Below are 21235 nucleotides of genomic sequence, written 5' to 3' on the forward strand. Positions count from 1 at the left end.
CGGACCCGCCTGGCCTGGCTGATGCGGACCGAGCCCAGCGCCCCCCGGCAGCGCGGAAGAGAGGCAAGTGGGGGCTCCCCGGCCCGGCCCGGCCCGGCCCGTGCGGGGCTGGGGCGGCGCGGGGGGCGCTGCCGCGGCGCCTCCCTGCGAACAGTGCCGCGGAGCCGCGGATGCTGCAGCCCGCGGACACCCTCGGTTTTCCCCGCAAACGTTCCCGGCCTGGCCTTGTTCCCATGGAAACCGCTGCTTTTCCCCGCACCTTTATGCTCAAGCCCTGGAGAACTGCCGAGGAGCCGGAGGTGCCAACGGAAGCACCCCGACTCCCCCTGCAGCTCCCCCACAGCTGGAGCCGTCGGCAGAGCCCAGCTCCTCGGCTCCGTTTGGCCCCCGGGCTCCGGGGTCTGCCAGCCCCCTGCCCAGCTCCTCCAGGCCGCGGCCTATGGAGAGGCCCCTTGCTCCGGTGGCAGAGCCGCAATACGTGGGCAGCTCCTGCCAGCCCCGTGCCGCCGGTGCCGCGAGGCGAATGCCGTGGGTGCACGTGCACACCGCGGGGGGACGGTGTTCGGCAGGGCCGCCGGTGCGCAGCCACGCTTACGCGTTTCTTCCTGTCGTCTGACAGCCCTGCTGGTTGCGGTCAGTGCCTCTGTGGACAAGATCGTGGCTCACTTCAGCGCTGCGCGGAACCTGGTGCAGAAGGTGAGGGCCTGGGTGGTGGGTCTCACCAGGCGGAGGGTGGGCAGAGCCTGGACCCTGGGCAGAACAGAGCACCGGCTGCCCAGGCTGTGAGCCGGAGGGCTCCGGGAGCTTGTCCTGCTCTCCAGAGCACATTGCGCCCTGATGAGCCCAGCCTCTGGCAGCGGCACAGCCAGGTGGAGATAGCTGTGGGTGAAGGGCTCTGCCATCCCTTCCTGTGGGCGCGGGGTTAGGTGCTGCCCTTCCTCTCCCTCTCTCTCTCTCTCCTCATGCTGAAACACTGCTGCCTCGCTGCCTCAGGCCCAGCTGGGAGACAGCTGGCTCAGCCCAGATGTGGGTTACCTGCTGCTGCACACCCTTTGCCCAGCGCTCTACGCCTTGGTGGAGGACGGGCTGAAGCCCTTCCAGAAGGATGTTATCACAGGCCAGAGGAAGAATTCGCCCTGGAGCGTGGTTGAAGCCTCCGTGAAGCCAGGTAGGTGTGGGGGAGCATGCTACCAAGGTGTCTGGAGTCCTTTTGCAGCCTGGACTCTGGCAGAACCCCACTTAGTCCCTTTACCAGACCCCTGGGGAGGATTTGAGCCCCAGTACTGATTATTGCATATCACGTATTTTGCAGGCCCCAGCACCCACTCTCTGCACTCCCTGTGCTGGCATGTGTCCAGGCTGGCCCCTCTCAACAGTGCCAGGCAGCGGTTTCATGCCTTTATCCTTGGCCTTCTGAAGTAAGTACTGGTCCTTGTTGACCCAAGTTGTCCATACTGCGGTGACAGGAGGGAATTGAGTCCTGTGAGCTCTAACTTGGATTCCTTTTGCCTTATTTAGCATTAAGCAGCTGGAGCTGTGGATCTCCCACCTGCGGAAGAGCCCAGGTAAGGACACCATTCCCAGAAGCCCCCCCTTACACTGCTAGTCCTCTCCTTGTGCAGAGCCAGGGTGATATTTTCTATACCCACTCCACACACCGTGCTTGGCCGGGATTCCCATAGTGGACAGGAGCATCCTTTTGCATGGATGTGCTACTGGATGAGGACACAGAGTCAGGCAGGCAACTTGTAGCATCCCTGATACAACCCTCAGGAGAAGCTCTTGTCAGGCCTGCTAGAACTGACCAGCTGGTCTTGGGTGGGTTCAGTGGGCAAGGGGAGGCATTTGTCAGCTCTCCAGGGCTCTCCGTTTCTTGTAGGTGTGATCTCCATGCTCTACTTTCCCACGGCCTTCTTTGCCCTGAGCCAGGGCCCTCTGCCCCACCTCGCTGATGAACTGCTGCTGCTCATCCAGCCCCTCTCAGTGCTGACTTTCCACCTGGACCTGCTGTTTGAACACCACCACCTCTCCGTGGATGTGAGGCCCTTGTCCCATCAGCTGGAGTCACCCCCCTGTCCCGCCCATCGCCCCTCTCGGAGGATCAGTCTCCTCCCTGCTCAGGCCCAGGGGGTTGTGCAGCCCCATCTGGAAGGTCCAGGCAGCGCTGATGGGGCAAGCCTGGAGTGTGAGATTCCTCACGGTCATCCGGGGAGGGCAGCCTTGAGAGGTGCAGAGGGAAGCACAAGATCTCAGGCCCAAGCAGCTGTGCCTGGACCATTCCCCAGCCCCCAGGTGGGGGCTGCCCTGCAGCAGACACTCCAGAATGTGCTGCGGTGGGGTGACCAGCTCAGTCGCGCCTTCTTGGGAGCTGACACCTCCCCTGAATACGTCAGGCAGGGGACAGGCCCTCAGGATGCAGGGGGAGGCCTCAGCAGCTGGTGGGACCAGTTGAGTCAGGCCTCCAGGATCTATGTTGCTCCGAGCAAGGAAGGGTTCCCCTTCATCCGGTGGACAAAGCTGCGGATGGCTGCAGGAAACGCCAGCCCTGGCCAGACTGCACAACCCCAAGCATCTGCAAACGAGCCTAGAGGCACGGAGCTGCAGCTCCTTCAGACCAAAGCTGTCACTGAATGCCCCAGTGCAGATCCCATCAGCAGCACTGACAACTCTAGGGCCTCTTCCCCCGAAGACCTCTTCCTGCCTGCTGGAGCCAGGACATCCAGCAAGCCAGCTGCTCCTGCTGCTGGAGAGAAGCTCCTGTCAGCCTCATCAGAGCCTTGTGCTGATGGAAACCAGGCAGCGCTTTCTAACCCAACAGCCAGCAGACCTCCTGGCCCTGAGAAGGGCAGCTGGCTGGGCCGACTCTTCGGAGCCACCTGCCCATCTGCCAGAGGCTTCCCTCTCAGTCCAGACACCACCTCAACTAGATCCAGGTAAGACCCAGCTTGGGGGAGCAGGGGCTGGGGAAAATCATGTGAAGGGAACCTGCCCTTCACCTGAAGGGTATGTCTTCCAGGCAGTGTACAAAGTGCACCTGGAAGGGCTCAGGGGCCTCTCAGGGTGTGCTTCGCTGTCTGTAACCCAAGCTGTGCTCCTTACCCCTTGAGCCATGCCGTGGTCTTGGCGCGTGGTCGGGGTGCTACTGAGGTTGGCCATCATGTTGCATCAGTGACTTAGAAGAGCAGGAGCTTGTGGTACATGCTCTGTGATACATCTCCAGAGTCACACGTGTCCCTTCCCAGCGCCCCGATCACCAGAGGAAATCATTCCAAGGAGAACAGTTGGTGACTGGTGCTCGGCCCTGCACATGGCACATGTGTACGTGTACCATGGCACCACTCCATGTTACAAAGAGGAGCAAAGTATGCAGGGATTTCAGTACTTTCGTAGAAACCACAGCCTTTTCTTTTGGTGGCCTAGTCTTGGCACAAAGCCCATCACACACACACAGGCACCGTCCCAGCAGCTTGGTGTTTGTGGTCTTTTCCCCATTGTATTCTATAGCTGGGTGGGAAAAGGCTTCCCAGACTAGCTCATGGCTTCCTTTGCTTTATGGCAGGAGACCCTCTAGCTGGCTGTCCCCCAGCATGACTGTTCTTGCTGCGGTGATGAAGGGGAGAGTTCCTGAGAAGACCTGTGCTCAAGAACAGCCAGTGAGAAAAACAGCTGACCCGCCACAGACCCGCAGGTGATGCAGGGCACTGCCATGTTTGGGATGGAAAACTGGTGGTAGATTTCTGAGTGGGAGAAGCAGGGGTTGTTGCCAGACATAGTCTGGACACCCTACACCCTTTTTTGGTGAAGGGTTTCCACCACTTCTTGTTGCTAACTTGGACCCTGACTGTCCCTGCTGCGACTGCCCCCTGCTTCTGCTGAGCTGCTGGTGGCCCTGTGTATTTGCCTAAATGTAACCATTTGTTTTGCTCAGAAATTTTGCTTGGGGGATTTTGAGCGTTTCCTGTATTTGTGGGGTTATGGGGTTCATAGCAGCTTGCATAGAGCAGCCGTGTGGGTGCTCTGGCAGAACTGTGGTACGCCAGGAAATCCACAGAGGTCCTTTTGTGCTTGCGCAGTATCTGTCCAGCATATGGCAGTCCTGCAGCATGCCTGCCGGTCTCCTTCCCTCCTGCAGCCCTTGTTAGCCCTGGCCCACACAGCCCGCTGCCTCCCCTGTGCATGGCTCGCAGCTCTGCCGCTGCTCCAGGGCTGGGGGACACAGGGCATCGCTGCGGTGGGTGGGACAGCTGGCTCTGCGCCCATGTGCCAACCCTCCTTGCTGGTCTTTCCAGCACCTCTGCCAGCGGTGCCGCAGGCTGCAGCCGCAGGCATCCCTGGGGCTCCCRGGGGCCGAGCAGTCACTGACAGCTGTTGTGGTGCAGGGCAGTTCGGGCACTGTGTGACCATGTGGGTGCCGGCGCCGGCCACCTGAGCTTCCGAAAGGGGGACATCCTGCAGCTGCTCTCCACCGTGGATGAGGACTGGATCTGCTGTTGCCATGGGAGCAGCACTGGCCTGGTTCCTGTGGGCTACACCTCCCTGGTCCTGTGACGAGGCTGGCGCTGCTGAAAGCACTCGTGGTCCTGCAGTGGACGCCTGCTCCGGTGCCATCCTCCGCTGCTTGTGAGCATGAAGCTACCTGCATCCCGTGAGCCACCGCCGTGTGTTTTCCCCCGGCCGTGCTGGTGGTTCACCCCGGGCCCCGTGTGGGACATGTGCTCGCTCTCGTTTGCTCAGCTGCTGCCTATGCCGGTGCGGGAGACAGGAAGATGCCTGTCCCTGTGCGTTGTTCAGTCCTGTGTGCTCTGTGTGCCGTTACGGCCTGTCATTGCTGCTGCTCCACAGCCCTCTCACCCTGGGGCGGGTGTCGTGGCCTGGTCCGGCTCCCCGCTGCCCATGCACAGTCCCAGCACTCTGTAAATAGCCGTCACCGAGGGAACAAGCTTAGTCGGGGGGGGGAAGAGCTGAAAATAAAGGTTGTGGCTCACATGTCATCATGTGTGACTGGATCATTTCAGGTGGTGGGCTGGAAATGGTTGTGTCCCATCCCGCATGGATGGCTCAGGCTGGCGCAGGGCAGGTGAGCAGCTGATGCTGCATGAAGCTGGCGTTGGCGCTGGGGACAGCTCTGTGGGCTGCGGCGTGCGGAGACCACGCTGGGGCCCATCTTGCCCCTCCCAACTCCTCACATGCACGGGCCGCCCGCCGGGTCCTGCAGCACCGTGCCCCCCGAGGTGGGGCTCAGCTTGCACCCTCATGAGGCCGTGTCTTCTTTGCTGGCACCTTTTTTGGCGGGGGAGGAGGGGGAGGCTGCTGCTGGTAGGTTTATTCTGCTATAGCACTGCAGGTGCTGCTGTGGTCTATGCATGCCCTTGGGTGTCCCTGCCTGGGCCACGCCAGCTGGAGAGCCCCCACAGTGCCTTGCTGCGGCGACGGGGCTGCTCCTGCTGCAGGGACGGCTGCGCGAGGGGGGGACATTGCACACCCATCCTGCCGGCTGCACGTGCGCGTAGCCTCGCTGCCCTTTGCACAGCTGGGCATGGCAGGGGGCTGGCCCGCAGCCAGCTCACCTGCAGACCCCTGCGTGCTGCAGGGAAAGTGGCTTCACGGCACTAAAATGACTCTTCTTTGGCTTCACCGTCAATCCATTTGCGTGGGGTGTGTGTGTGTGTGTCTGGGTTTTAATCCCCTGGCAGCTGAGTCGTTGCTGCATTCTGCACTAAGGCAGCTTCCTGTGCCAGCTGTGAACACAGATGCAATGAGGGGGGGAAATCCAGCATGCAAACATAAAATCATAAATTAGCCACAAAGGCCAGTGAAGCATCTGTCACGTCAGCAAGTGCCCCACAGTCTCTGAAGTGGTATAGGGAATATGCTCTTGCACATATCCAGAAGCCAGAAATAACTGGGAAAAAAAAAAAAGTCCTGTTCTGGGCAGCTGGTAACTGGAACAGGGATATGGGAATTGCAATGCACTGTTCAGGTGTGGGGTTTGTTTGTTTTAAACTAGCTTTTTTACCAAATCACAGGATTTCAGTGGCAGGGGGGGGGGCCTGGGTTTTTTTAAAATTATTTTTTATTGGTTGTGATTTCTTAAAAAGAAAACCTGCTTACATTTTAGTAGCTAATCAAATACAGGTTTCTTCTAAATCTAGCTGGCATAGGGCTAGTCCAACAAGACCAAGGGAACAAGTATGTCCAAAGTTAGAAAATGCCTATTGATGAGGAGGTTTTATTTTTTATTTTTTTAATTGAACTACAACAACCTCCAGACAACCCAAAATACCTCTCAGTCTTTCTATCCACCAGCATGCCTTTTCAGTGATGGTGGGGGGAATAGCTCCCTATGGTGCGAGTCATCTGTGATCCATCATCAGCACTGATGAGCATGCTGCCTCCAATAGCCCTAAGATGCATTCACGGTGTCTGGAGCTGACAGAGCACAGCATCGGCTCTCTACATGGGCACTGGAGGCACTGTCTCTAGCAACCAGGGGTCTATATTCTGGCAAACGGGCACTAAATTCATAGATTTAATGATTCATGTACTAACCTGCCATTATATACAATCGCAACTCCACAGCCCTCTGACTCCCTAGCAGTGAATACCGCAGCCTGCCGCTCCTGCTTCACTTCTGCTCCTGTCTCTCCATACACTCACTGCCATCATCCTTCCCGCCACGGTCTGAATGGCAGCAACATTGGCAGCAAACCATATCCTCCCCAAATGCCATCCATGGTCTGGCAACTGGATATTCAAAAGGGAAGGGATAACACCCCCTTTTTCAAGCAAGATGCTGTAAGAAAGTCAGAACACGTGACAGGGGCTGTGGAGACAAAGAGGCAAGAAAAGGAAATCAAAGACATGCCAAAGAAAACCCCACAAGTCATCAATAGGAAAAGATTTTCCATTTAATACTAGACTCTCAGGATTGAGATGCAGGCTTTTTATGCAATTACATCCAATGTTAAAATTGGTAATACATAATTTACAAAGATTAACATCAAAACAATGATCTATTTAGATATGCTTTGTAAAAAGGAAATATATTAGCAGCATTTATTTTCAGCAATCACACAGCCTACACCCATGCAGACTAAGAGTTCATATCTATTTGCAATAATGTAGTGCTTCCTGGTCTTAAAACAGCGATCCTGGTGACACACTGGTCTTCTCATTATTATAAAATAACCGAAAAATAAAAAAAGTCATTAATTTCTACACCAGTAAGAAAAACAATTCTTTGCACTTACCTAACATTTGATTGTCTAAAAAACATTTTGTTTAGTCTTTCAACAAAAGAAAGATAAAATGACAGAGCTAGTGTCTCGCTTCTGTACGCACTTTATTTTTTAAAAAGTTTTTAGTGTTTAACACCATTTGAGACAATGATTTCTGTTTTAAACTAAATGAGACAACTCGAGATTTTGGACATGCGATATTCCTACTACACGCACGAGTATTTTATACTCAGGGTTCCTGGTACTGTACAGTGCTTCTCTACAGTAAGAAAATATTCCAAACTATTTTCTTATTTCTTTTTTTTTAATAAAATATTTTTTCTCAAAGGGTTTTTTCCTTTCTTTTTTTTCTTTTTAAATCAACACATAAAAGTTAATGGAATGAGTCATGTTCCACTAAGAGTAAAATAATAATTATAATAACAAGAATGTACATTAGGACAAGCTTGGTCCATTAAAAAGGAACATGTAACTACTGTATTGCTTTACATCCACGCAGCAGATATATACAACTTGGCACATTAAAAACTGTTTTTTCTTATAAGAACATCTAAAACAGGACTGTATATGCATATGTACGTCTGAAAGACAAAAAAGCAAAGCCATTTTAAAGGGGCAGTGTACTACCCCCTCCCTTTGCCACTACCTGGGACTGACCCAGAGAGAGGTGACAGCTTCGCGGCTTCACATACTGGGGAAGGTTACACGTTGTAATACCAGGGGTCCTGCTACAGCACTAGTTTATGGTACATTATGGCAATCACAACTTCATGCGGTGAGAAACCAGCGCCTTGGCTGTTGCTTTTGGGAATAATACTTTTCATCAGGGCAGAGAGAGGGAGGGGCAAAATACACTGTCTCTTTAAGAGACGGACATTTTAAGCTGTACAATCAGAACACAAGAATAGTGTTAGCAGTTGATATATTCTACAGTTCACAACAAATACTCGCTTTGAATACTGCTTGACGGTTCATGTAGTGAAGGTTTCCTTTTTTTCTTTTTTTTCTTTTTTCTTTTAACAGATTTTAATTTGCACAACACACTAGACACACAAGAACCACAGCTTATCAAAAAAACCAACAGCAATGGTGTTGTCAGGATCTGACTTGCTTTATAAAAGTTGTCTGCAGAAAAAAGTGAAAAAAATCACACCCCACCCCCTCCCCCCTCCTAGACGCAGAACAAGTGCCTCAACCAACCAACTCTTCCTTACGCCAAGGTGACTGGGAAAATTTCTCCTCGCCACAGATCCAAGGTACATCTGTGCACGGGCCGGTCCACGGTGAACCTTTTGCACATTCTGGTACATTTCTCTCTTCTTTGAACTTGTGCAAATCAGAGGCCACAACTTTAGGGCAGCCTTTAATTTTAAGCCACTGGGCCTTCACCCTCCCGTTTGGATTTCATTCACTGGCATGGGCCGTGGCAGTGCCAACAGTATCTTGTACAATCACAGGTTAATTGGTGAACATGGGGAATATTCTCATCAGAGTAAGTCAGTCCTTATCCTTCTTTACCTCCCCATTTTTTCCTCTGAGTGGGAACAAAAATAAATTAAATTTGACCATCCTGGACAAATAACCACGAGGTTTTTCTCAGTACCTAACATCAATACAAGGCACGCCCAACAACACACACACCATAAGAGCACTGCAGAGCAGGGCAGGGCCACCTGCCAGCCCAGACATCTAAGTGCTAACTGTTTGTATATTTGTCAGTTTTCTTCTGCTGCCTTTTCCTTGGCTGGTGCACAGGAGTTGGGCTCCTGCCCTCAGTCCTTAGCAGACCTTTAGTGGACTCCAGACCACAACTTCCCTTCGTGGCATCACTTCCTGAAGCTGCTCTCCGGGATGGTGAGAGTGCGCCTCCTCAGTTTTCTTCCTGATCCTTCTTCCAGCAAGTAAGTGACATCAATAGCTGCAACAGACCACAGGCTTTTGATAAAAGAAGGTGATACTACTAACTGTTTTCACAGGTCTTTCAAGGATGATTCCAACCATAGCAACACTCAAAACTCAACCGGACTAGGTCCCGAGCAACCTGACCTAAGTTATCCCTGCTTTGAGTAAGGGGAGGATCTTTGGACCAGATAACTTCCAAAGATCCTTCCAACCTAAATTATTCTATGAGTCTACAACTATTTTGCATTAAATCCCAGAACATGAACATGAGGCAGAAGTGTGAACTACTGGTCTGAATGCAGCTCATTCTAGGTTTTAATTGTGCCTGTTATCTAAACTGTCTGTAGATTTGTCTAAGAAAAGTGTTATAGCATGAGTATGTATACACAAAACAGTTTGTGTGAAGTCTGTGCCAGCAACCAAAGCACAAGCTCTTTGAGCACCCCGGCWGGTTGAAAGGATGGCCTGTACTAAAATGCGGGTTACTCTATCTCCACTGTTACAGCTACTAACAACAGTGCAATTAAAAGTGACAACCAATGCAACCACTGCAGCCTCATTTAACAGTTTAGACAATCCCTGCTGACGTTACTTAGAACCTGATTCTTTCCAAATTCTTTTCAGTCTTTCTTTGTATGCCCATTAAGTTTCTCAGGTGTAAAAAGGGAATGATGGGGAAAAGTTGTCTTGAGAAAGTCTTTGCGATTACTAAAAATACTATCTACAATACAGTGTCTATAGTAAGAAATTTCATTCAAATTTATTGCAAATTGCAACTGTTGCAAAAGAAAACATTAGTGCAGAGAAAACTAATTATTAATAATGTCCACTATCAATGCATTCAGGCAGAAGTGTTTATTTTATCAACATGGTCTGCACCAAGCTAAAACCAAAGAAATGCTATTGTGTAACCATAGCATAAAATCTCACCATTTTTCCCTGGGATTTTCTCTAAGAGGTTTAGCAGGATTTGATTAAGTCTCTCTCTCTGAATATGCCGCCTTTCCTCTGGAGTGCACAGCTGCCTTGTGACAGAATTGCTCTCTTCCACCTTTTTATCAGTTTCACAGGTCTCACTAGAGACTGCCTCTTTTTCTGGCTCTTCTAGGCTAGGCATCTCACTTGAAGTTTGCTCTTGGTTTCCTAATACATCCTCAATAAGTGGAAGAGAATCTTCTTCTTGGTTTAAGTCTTTGATCTGTGGTTTTGAGCGATCTGTTTTCCAGGATGATCTAGCAGGAAAAGAAGGGTTTAAATACCATAATTTTTCAGACACTCACCTAAAATACCAATTATTAGTGAGTCAAGGACTCCTCAATAGGTAGGGCACTTCTGGAATCTCAGCAATTTGACTTAAAAATAGAGACATATCTCTAAAGGGAAAAAATGCATTCAAACTCACCAGTAATGATCTGTGGAGGCTAAATGCCCATAGCCTCATTTGCATAATGTCAAATGTAGCCTTTAAAAAACAAATTCCTTTTTTATTTAAATCTGTAAAGTATTTGTAAAGTACCTATTGATGCTTTTTTCTGCAATCGTCATGGCTCCTGATGGGTATTTTTAAATTCTCTAACAGACTTGACAGAATGCATTGGCCCCGGTTCTTATTACAATGCAAATATGGCCAACCTAATTAGAGATCTCCCTTCTGGCAGGAAGTCTGGATACTCCTGTGCTGGGCCCTAGCATCTCCCACATTCAGCTGCTTCTGCTAATTTTTAAAATGTCTTCCCTACTCTTTCTTAGGTATATTTTTAAGGAACATCAAGGACGGTTCTATATTCTGTCCCTTCTTTCTCATTCTCTCTCATTCCTTTTAATCTCTTTAAAAGTTCAGAGGATTGCTCCAAATAATTTAGATTTATAATTTCTATAGCACTTAGGGAAGATGGGCAGGAAACAGTGGACACTTAACAAACAAACAGGATTATCTCATCTTTTGTCAACAACCTGGTACGTAAGACTCACCTGCCTCCGTTTCTCTTGTAGTTGTCTGGTACGTAATGAGGCTATAACAACAGTAAAGATTATATGGTTAGTATCAAATACAATTCACAGTGGAAAAAAGTGGCCTATCTGATATTCTGGAAGCATCAATATGTGACTTGCCCATCTGACCCTTTGGAAATACCAGTGCATGGCTGGCACATCTCGCACATTGGACTTGATAAATTTCAAGCCATTATGATAAAAGTCATCTTTATCTTCCCCACAGCAAATGTTTGGTTCCCATCTCTAAACTCAGTACAAAATCTCTCTGTTTCCAAGACGAAAACTGCTTCCTTGCAAAAGATTTGCCATGTCTGATAACTCTGTGCTCAGAGACAAAGTAGCTGCCCCTGCCATGCAGAAGGATGTATACATGAAGAGTTGCTACTTCCATAGAGCAGGGGAAAACAAGACAGTGAAATCAACAGATATTCAGGTGAAGGATGGTAAGGGAACCTGTACTGCATAATCTGGCTCCTGATGGGGCTGCTGTTTTTTGATTTAGAATTGCTACCTAAAAGTGAATTATGAGGTTTCCTCCAGTCAGGAATGACTTAACTGAAATTAGCATTTAGATTTCCATCAGAAACCACGATCTCCAGACTTACCCATCACCATCTATTCAAAATCTGTTTCATTTGTTCAGCATCTATTTGCCTTAGAACTGCCTATTCTCTGTCTATACTCATTTTTTCTTTCCAAGTCATCTTTCTAGCCAACTTTTCATCCAGTCTGTGTATGCTTACGTGTCAGCTTGCTTAGGTTTACCAAGCTTCATTGAGAAATGAAGAGCCAGGGACTTTCCAAGAATATGTCCAAGCCTCCTAGTAAGAAGTAAGGAAGCTACTAGAAGAAATACTTACTGAAAAGTCTCTCTTGGGTGTGAGTTTCTTGGGGAAGTGGTCAAAGGCATAGGGCTTGGTGCAGACAGGATAACGATTCCGGTGGATCTTGTAGAAGAGATGAGCTGATTTATCAAGGCGGTAATCACAAATATACACGTCCTGCTCCTTCACCCCTTTTGGCCTCCCTGCAGTTTCAAAACAAAGCATGTTGGAAAAAAATGTTAATCAGATTCAAGAGAAAACACACAGTATACCAGAACAAGGACAAGCCATACAGCGTCAGAGAAGTAGGGGCTGTGAGCTGTTAAGCGGAATGGCAGGTATTTTTGTTCCCCTCGATTCAGAATTGTAACTGTGGACACGCTTCTATTTCAATCTAGGAGGAAAACCTGTATACCCTAATTAAATAATTCCCCAAGTTTTACAAAAACTGTTTTCACTGACATCACTTTCTCTTCCTTGCCTGCCACAATCCCACCCTGCTGCTGTCTCCTCACCACTGACCACTGGGCCTCTTGCAACAGAACTGGTTGTCCCAGTGCTAAAGCAATACCACCTCCTCAGCCCTGATACCCTGTAAACATTGGCTACTGCCTTCTTGCAGTAGTAACCATTTTAGCATACCTCCAAAATTATTAGAAAGATGTGTTTCATTTAATTTCTCATCTTATTAAGTTTACTTACCTTTGCAGTAGGTGTATAGGTCCAGAACACAGCATGTTCCCACCACAGCCTCTAAGGGGATAATTTCATACAGCGGCACCCGGAAGAGCTCATTGTGATAAAACTTCCGAGAAGGGGAATGATGTGTTTCATGTGGACGGAAATAATGATGACCAAATGCAAACCGCTCCTCTCTGTTAGAAGGTGTGTAGGTAAGAGAAAGAGAGAAACAGAAAAAAAAGACTATTTCTGTGATACAATTTTATTTGATGCCCTCCATTTAATTTTAAATTATCTATGCTACACTTTTGCAATGACTGTGATGAAAGGTAAAGTAACATGAGTATTACATATTCAACTTTACCCCTTCAGGAAGTAGAAATATTCCTAGTGTGATTTTTATGAACAGATCAGACTTACTATGCTGCTATCTATGGGGCATGTGCATTTAATCATGTTACTGTGGCTTATCAAGTCAGTGATGATTAGCTGAGCCACTTCAGCTGTCAGTGTGTATTCTCAGCCTAATCCAACAGTGAAGAAAACACAGTTATTTAAATCTCTTATTCCTTGCTTAAAACTCCAACCTTTTATGTTCACAGTTGTGGAGTACATGCAGAGACAAGTGGAAAACCATGAAGCTTTTGTAACTTAACCGTGTTCAGCCCTGCATCCGTAACCTATGACAAGACTTCCACAAAACTACTGTGTTTTGACAGGAGGTATAAGGAATGTCTCAAATTCAAAAGATGCCTTGAACATACTTTTCATTCTTCCAGAGTTTTTCAATGCGGAAAATATCGAGTTTCTCCCTGTTGATGTGGGACAGCAGCCGATATGACTGTCGGACAGGGTGTCCATCTGGAGTTCTACGGCTGTCTCTCATCAGGTAAACACAGTCACCTGGCAATAGGCACAAAATACACACCTGTAAAGAACTTCTCATGAGTCCAGCACACCAAAAATAGAGGAGAAACTGGTTTCATTAAAACTAACATGAGAGAGCTACCTAATGTCGAATTCTAGAGAGTGAGGCAAAACCAATGCAGAGCCAGTAAAAGGAGAAAAGGTTACCTTGATCATTTTCAAGAAAACTTTACTAACAAAGAACTAAACATAACTTGAATTGTATGCCAAGAATGAAGATACAAACATGAAATAAATCAAGATAAATTACGATAGACAGCAGGATATGTAACAAAATGAATTTGATTAGGGAAATATGTACAAACTAGTGATAGCTGCAATGTTGAAAAAATACACCTTTCTTTATTGGTTTAGAGAGAAAATACTTAGCAAAAAGATTATTATTAAGAAAATAAATCATTGACCAAAAAGCCTCAAGCCTTTGATTATTCCAGCAGAACTCAAACACGAGTTAGAGCTCATGAAAGGCACACGGGACTCAGGAGAGGAAATGGATCAAAACGGGCTGAACAAAATGATGTTCTGTCATTAAAAAAGCCCTTACTAAGTACAACCCCTAAACAGTCCCCAAACTTCTGTTTATTCATTTGGCCCCATGTGGGAATTAACTGTTTAATTTTTCTGCTCTGAACTGAGAAGTGAGGTTAAAAGTACTTCTTCTCTGTCGCCAGACTTGACTGCCATTCCCATTCATATTGTCACAAGGAAAGGTGTGCTATCACTATCACTTAATAAGGTGAAAGTACACTGCTCCATTCAAAAAGCCTTTGGGGGACGCTGCTATAGCACACAGAGGTGCTGATGGTCTTTGCCTCACTTTCTCCTTTGGGGACAAAGCTTTAATCAATAATGTTCACAAAGAACCTGAAGAGTCTCAGAGGGAGAACGCTAGTGAAATTCAAAGTATTACTCAAAATGCCATCAGATTTAGTACATAGTATTTTAAAATCACTTCCATCTGTTCTGTAATCTATTTCACAATAAACCAAAAATTGGGAGGCCCCAAGTTAATAAAAACTTTAGAACAGCTACCCTGGGTAAGATCAAAGGCCATTTAGCTTAATATTTTAGCTACAAAAGCGATCAGCAGCAGGCGCTTGGGAGAAAAAAGCATAAGAACAAGGCATGCACAGGAAAAGACTGCCTATGGTATGCCCTTCAGGCTTCCTTTAATCTGTGTTTTAAGGACTTTTAGAGCTAGAGGCTACAGCTGGACCACTGTGCTTAAATAGGCAGGGATTAAACCTTCCTCCAAGAATTTGTCTAATCTTTTTGGAACCATTTATATTCTGGACCTCCCCAACATGCTGTGATAATACTTTTTGCAATTTAATTATGATTTTGTGAAAAATACTTCTTATTGTTTAAATATATTGCCTGATGATTTCCTGGGTTCTTCCCTAATTTCTGCATCATTGTATTTTTCTATGCCATTCACGATTTCACAGACCTTTACCATATCACCCCTCCAAGTCATCTATATAGTCTCCATTAACAGAGACGTTTCATATCTGACTATCCTTGTCATCATGCTTATTTTTCCCAGTTCTAAGGTACTCTTTCTGAGATGGAATGACAAGAACAGTATGCAGCATGAAAGAGAGAGTCACCATAAGATTACAGAATGGCAAGATTACTTTTTCTGTTTTATTTTCTGCTTCTTTTGTATTAATTTATTAAAATATTCAGTTTGCCTTTTTGATTCATGCTGAGCATTTATCTTACGTTTTGTGATGACTCCAGTTTTTTTTTCCTGAATGTATACCTATTTTTGAGTATAAATAGTTATGTCTATTTTTATTTAATTAGCAGGTTCAGTATCTGCTACTTCCACAACTTAGTCAAAAACAGTAAGGAACTGTCAAGTGCAGTCTCTTGTCTGAGGCTCATGAAGACCTCAGTTTTGTTATCCCTTGGCTTCTAGACAAATTTAGGATTAAAATGAAGGAAGTATAATTATATTTTCATAAATATCATCTCATTTACCAAATTTGTATAAATTTAAAAGGTGCCCCTAAAAGCTCCTCGTATACAAAAATTGTTTTAAGGTTTTACACTGTCACACACCACTGTAAGAACAGAGTACAATACACCGCACTACTTCAAGAAGTTCTAATTTAAAACAGAAAGGTGACAAGCGCCATGAAGCCAGCTTTTATATTTTCTGGTATACCAGGATGCCTATCAAACAAATAGATGATACAGTTTTATAAAGGGGATGTACAGTTTTATTCTAGCTAGACTAAGTATAAAGCGGAGTGAAGACAAATTGACATAGGCTTACACGTATGCTAGCAGAGTGAAAGCTCTTCAGGGATTCAGTGTGTATCTGCTGGTGATTAGCCCATACTCACCATCTTATTAGCTATTCTTACTACCTCAACTAATGCTGGGATAGTCCTACCAGTGGGATAAAAACATTCCATTTTATTAAGTTAAGGATTACTTTTAAGGAATCCTCCTCCCCAATTTCTTTTAAAGACTCCTAGAGAAAAAAGTAAGGTACATGCTGAGAGAGGCTGCTGTCCCCAAGCAGAACACCTGGATGCAAATAAAAACACTGATTTTTTTGTTGTTAATATTTTAAATGAGCAAAGTTGAGTTTAAACAATTATTAAAGCCACTTTCAGTCCTTCTCCCCTTATTGTACCTGACTAATAAAAGAGTATTCAGAAAGAAATGTGCACAAATACTTTAAAGCGAAAAGAGAATCCTTTTCCATGGTAATATGTCCTGCCTGCCAGAGTGAAACTGATCACCAGGATCTGGAAGAAATTTAAATTCTTCAGTCAGACCAGCACAGAATCCAAGGGTTTTCACTTTTCCTATTGTAGACTTATATTACTCACCAGGACCTTTTGTGTATACACCTTGCTTAAATCTATTCCCTGTAACTGCAAAGGCATTTGGTGGCTACCATTGGCAGTTTGGTGTCTTTTGTTCTCTGCTGGTAGTCCAMGGAGTTTAGTCACCTAACAACTGATAAAATGTGGGTGAAAACGTGGGTATGTGGGTGAAATATAATGGGCCATCACAAAAATGATCTCTGTGATATAAATGAGACTGGATGCTGCCACAAAAAAACAGCTAAAACATAATTCATTGAAACAGAGATCCTAAAAGCAAGCTCAGATACAACCCTAGAATGCCAGTGTTTCTCTGACAAGGAACCCAACAAAGAAAACAAGAAACGGGAAAACCAAATGGCTTAACTATAGATGAGACAGACAATGCAGAGCAACAACGAAAAACAATGACGGAAGTGAATTCTACAGTCCTGCAGAGGATAAAGAACAGAGTGTTCCTCGATTCCTTTTTTTTTCTTCAACTAATTCACCACTTTCCTGAAGACTCTCCTATTCTCCTTTACCAAACATACCAACTGGTTTTACTCATTCTCGAACAATTCTCTTAAATATTGTATTGGCCTCTTTCTAACCTTGTATTTATCTGTAGGATGAAATTTAGAAAAAAAAAAAATCAGTGATGTATGAGGCTCTGTAGCTGTCTCAGGAAGACTCAGAGTTCTGAAATAGTGACTAGAAGAGCCTTTAGGGAACAAACAGACAATATGCTGGATAGCATAATGACCATTTTATGCTAAAATCCTGAAGACCAAATAGCCTTCTCTGCTTTTGCTTCTAACTGTTAACTATGTGAAGCTGGCTCACCATCCTCCCTCTCCGGCCAGGAGGAGACCCTTCTCTCTGCTAAAGTTAATATTTCTTCATCAACCAGCCTGTGAGAACTCATGTTCATCACTATGTGTCACTCCCATAATAGCAAAGAGCGCAATTTTCTACTTGTAAAAAGATAAAAGCACTTGAAACAAGGTGACACCAGAAGTCTCTGTATATTCTTTTTGGATGGAAATCATGGCAGTCACCAGAGTAAGCACATACCTTGGCGCAGCAGCAGATCATCCCGTAATAAACATATATAATAAACACAGCCAGGCTGGGCATAATGGGGACGAGGAATCATAGGAACCTCCTGGAGAAAAAAATAAACAAGAAGGGAAATGATGAGATTGCCACCATAATCAGTGTAGAACCGGGGCTGATATTCTTTTTGAAATAAGCAGAAGAAATGGATACAGAATAAGAACTGACACTTAATGTAATTGAATACAATACAAGGGGGCCACACTACAAAGTGAGAATATCACAGTGGCCTGGCCAATCTCTTCAGCTTTGGCAAAAAGAAGAAACTTTTATCAGCATACTCTTGTTCCTAACCTGGTGCTGGCTTGATTAAAGTTGTTGCTGACAAATCTAGTATGAACTGCTTCAGAAATTTACTTTCTGCCTTTCTTACTCCAAGGGAGAAGCTAAGTCTGTGAACTGAGTCCACACTATTTTGCAAGCAACAACAAAGCTGAGAACAACAGAAATTCATTCATTAACTCAGTATACTAGTTATACTAGCTAGCAGATAGATACAATAAATATAAATGCAAGAGCTGCTTCAATTTGTCACTGTAATAATGAAGAGCTTTTTTATACCCTGTTCACAGATCGAGGCTCACACTGCTCACACAAGTAGTGTTCAACATCGGAATTCACACCCATACAGTCACAGTGCTGCCAGACCTAGAAGAACAGATACATCCCAATTAGAAAGACCTGAGACATATTTTATTTACAAATTGTATTCTCAAAAATACTAAGGAGAGCATGAAAACAAGCTTCCCAAAGAAAATGTGAGGCTTTCTTTGAACTATTTCAAGCTATGTCAGAAGAAAGACAAGATTTCTATGCAACTGCTTGTCTATAAACCCATAATTGTTGAAATTCAGCTTGTCTATAGACAGGAGTCGCTGGCAGTTTCAGAAAAGTACTAGCTTCTCTATATAGAAATATACTATTTGTGTTTCCTCTATGAAAACAGAATCTCTCAATTCTCTTGGAGAAGAAAGGAAGATCTGAAGAAGTAATTTATGCTATCAGCTATGCAGAAGCTGCTGGTATAAGTTCTACTGCTTATGCAGAAGGTAAAAAGAGCACTAGGCTCCATTCTGTGTTCCCCCGCCTTACCATGCACTTTTCACACTGGATCATGAGTCCTTCATCTTTGTAAAGGCCACAAATGCAACGGATCACATCCTCATCCTTCTCATGCCCATTTTCTTTTTCACAGACAGATGTCTCACTGCTGTCAGCTTCACTCGCTGTTTCTCCCACAATTTCATCAATTTGGGCAGATGCCTCATGGCGAGCATTATAATATGCTTTTCGTAGCCGGCATACATCACGCCCAGTTGGAGACTTTCTGCCATAATACTTCTGAATAAAAACAAAACAAAGAAACAAAAAAACCTTCATTTTTTTGCATGTTCCATGCTTTTGGTGCATTCTTCCCGTCTGTATACACCCTTAAAGGTCTCTTTGCTAAAGCTGTATCCACCAACATAGTACATGCCTGTCCGTCTACCTCCTTATGTTGAATAGCAGGTCCATGTATCTTACACAGACCCATACGACACTGAAGAACAATGTATTTCTCTCAAAAAGCACTGAAATATCTTTAGGTAAGCAATTCATGCATGTTATTCACCTTCTGTTGGTTTGATCTAAGGCAACCAAAAAACACAAAGAGCAACCTGAAGCACACAGATTGTTATAAAAGTCTGTTTCTCAGAAAAGGATTATCAGAGGTTCTCTCCCTCAAAAATATTTTCCCTCTTTCATCGCCATAAGAAACTTTGTCAGCAAAAGTATTACATTAGGATATATCCCCACTGTTTATGCAACAGCTTTATGGCCAGGGAGAGCCTCACCTCTGCATTCCGGAAGACCTTCAGCATGTCCCCATCAAAAGCTTCCACAGTTTTATAATAGCCAGTCAAGATCTGTTTCTCAATTGTGGCAAGGTCCAATGGATCAGAGATCTTTTCATAATAGTCTGCATTTCTAAAGTGAGAATGTATGCAGAAAGTCATTTTCACCAACACTTCAAAGCTATGCAAATCCATTATAGAAAACTATGGGTTGCTCCGAGAAGCGAGTACTTACTTTTTCTTTGGGGGTAGGTTCAGGAGGGGAGCTGCAAGAGCCTGCCTGGAGGAATCTGTAATGGGAGCACACAGTTTAGCAGCATTCACTTCAGCAAAACTTAAAAAGAGAAGTAACTAAAAACTTTCAACCTATATCAAAATGGCTTGTTTACTATCTGAGGCATAGAGAATTGAAATGCTTTTGCATTTTAAGAAGCCGGTTGTTCTACTCTGACTACATAAACCAAAATGCAGGATAGCTCACTTGCAATTCTGAGAATTGTACCATTTTGCTGAACCCGTGAAAAATCAACTTAGTAGGACAGAAACATCTGCAGATCCTAGCGGTAGAGGAAGGGGTTGCAGATAAAGCAAAGATTACTAGTAGCAGGAGAAAGGAAAAAAAGGAAAGGGCTAAAGTCCTGAAATAAACTCATTTTAAAAATATTTTCCATTCAGAGGGTCCATCGTTCCAGAGGCTGAAAAAGGCTCCATGTACATTTTTTAGGAGACTGTCACATTCACCTTTATATGATATAATGCTATCACATATTTCCTTGAAGATTTGTGCTAGGCGGGCAGCACGAGCCACTTCAATATTCTCTTCAGCTGCAGCCAAGCGTCGTGTTCTCACAGAGCGGGAGGTCTGAAGAGCTGAGAACTGGGTCATGAAGACGTCTGAAACAGGGCAACAAAGAATTATCTCTAAACAAAAATTTAGTTCAAGATCAAATTAAAGCACCTACACCAATCCAGCAACTCCACCACCAGCTATATCCAATTAAAATTAACATTTTTTTCTAAGCTACAATAAAAGTAAAAGATTATATTCACAAGTATGCTCTGGCTGTTGAGAGCTCATCTAAATGGTTAAGTTGGGTATCAAATTATTTTATGCTGCTGGAGCAAACACAGCATATCACTGAATTCACCCAAAGTATTCACTTCCCAACTTCTCATACACCTGAGAGTGGCGATCAAGTGCTGCACAGCTGTGAAGATTACAGTCCTCTGAACAGAGTGCTATTTTGGAGCAGGATTAATACCTTCTTTTGATAGTGATATTTTGTCCCATTCCCATAACTGACTGCATGCCAAAAAACTTTGCTCTCTAAAGGCCTGAAATCCTTTGAATTATGAGGATAAATGACATTTTTCAAAGTCAGTGCAACTGCTGCTGGTCTAGAGATAGAGAAAGCAGAAAACAGCTCTTCTCCTTAAGGGTCCAATCCTGCAAGATGTTAAATACCATCCTCCTCTCCTGATCAAACACTCTTGCTAAAAAGTGAGAAATGGCAACTTCCACCAGGAGTTGAGAGACATCAGAGCCTGCCACAGGAACACAAACGAATCTAGCAATTAGACAAATGGTCTCTATTTTACAAACTTCTAGTTCTCAAGAAAAGAGCATCAGGTGTTTCAGAGGAATTTGCAGAATCCCATAATGCAAAAAATAGAGTACAGTGAGAGAGTTTCTACCTTATCCTGCTATGTAAAGACATGGACATACACACACATACATATTTATATGCATTCTTATGTATAGCATTCCCTATACGTATTACAAAAGGTATACTGGCCTTGTAGTAACTTTACATTTGATTTACATAGAGAACTTATTTAAATTCTTTATGGACATGTCATCTAGGTTCTCAAAGGAAAAAAGTAGCAAC

The 21235-nt window shown here is 45.1% G+C and overlaps 2 protein-coding genes across 8 annotated transcripts in view; one reads left to right on the plus strand and one right to left on the minus strand.

Moving 5' to 3' along the window:
• Positions 1-5205, plus strand: part of RUSC1 (RUN and SH3 domain containing 1) — an 8584-nt gene extending 3379 nt beyond the window's left edge. The window contains exons 2-8 of the mRNA XM_026091493.1: positions 620-696; positions 994-1168; positions 1313-1418; positions 1519-1565; positions 1880-2933; positions 3560-3688; positions 4380-5205. Of these exons, the coding sequence (XP_025947278.1) occupies positions 620-696; positions 994-1168; positions 1313-1418; positions 1519-1565; positions 1880-2933; positions 3560-3688; positions 4380-4548 (1757 nt within the window). The 3' untranslated portion in view covers positions 4549-5205. The remainder of the gene's footprint in view (positions 1-619; positions 697-993; positions 1169-1312; positions 1419-1518; positions 1566-1879; positions 2934-3559; positions 3689-4379) is intronic.
• A 1678-nt stretch (positions 5206-6883) lies between these two features.
• ASH1L (ASH1 like histone lysine methyltransferase) overlaps positions 6884-21235 on the minus strand; it is a 58482-nt gene continuing 44130 nt past the window's right edge. For 4 of the 7 annotated variants that reach the window (XM_026091541.1, XM_026091543.1, XM_026091539.1 and 1 more), the window contains 12 exons: positions 20088-20240; positions 19582-19636; positions 19347-19479; positions 18604-18852; positions 18073-18159; positions 17470-17560; positions 13405-13543; positions 12662-12834; positions 11996-12162; positions 11112-11152; positions 10071-10372; positions 6884-9156 (listed from right to left, as the gene is read on the minus strand). In XM_026091541.1, the coding sequence (XP_025947326.1) occupies positions 9065-9156; positions 10071-10372; positions 11112-11152; positions 11996-12162; positions 12662-12834; positions 13405-13543; positions 17470-17560; positions 18073-18159; positions 18604-18852; positions 19347-19479; positions 19582-19636; positions 20088-20240 (1682 nt within the window). In that variant the 3' untranslated portion in view covers positions 6884-9064. Of the gene's footprint in view, positions 9174-10070; positions 10373-11111; positions 11153-11995; positions 12163-12661; positions 12884-13404; positions 13569-17469; positions 17561-18072; positions 18160-18603; positions 18853-19346; positions 19480-19581; positions 19637-20087; positions 20241-21235 lie in introns of those variants that run through there. The other 3 variants (XM_026091542.1, XM_026091544.1, XM_026091545.1) reach the window with 3 other exon arrangements.

This window comes from Apteryx rowi, unplaced genomic scaffold (assembly GCF_003343035.1).
Source record: "Apteryx rowi isolate R43461 unplaced genomic scaffold, aptRow1 scaffold_908, whole genome shotgun sequence".
NCBI classification, from domain to species: domain Eukaryota; kingdom Metazoa; phylum Chordata; class Aves; order Apterygiformes; family Apterygidae; genus Apteryx; species Apteryx rowi.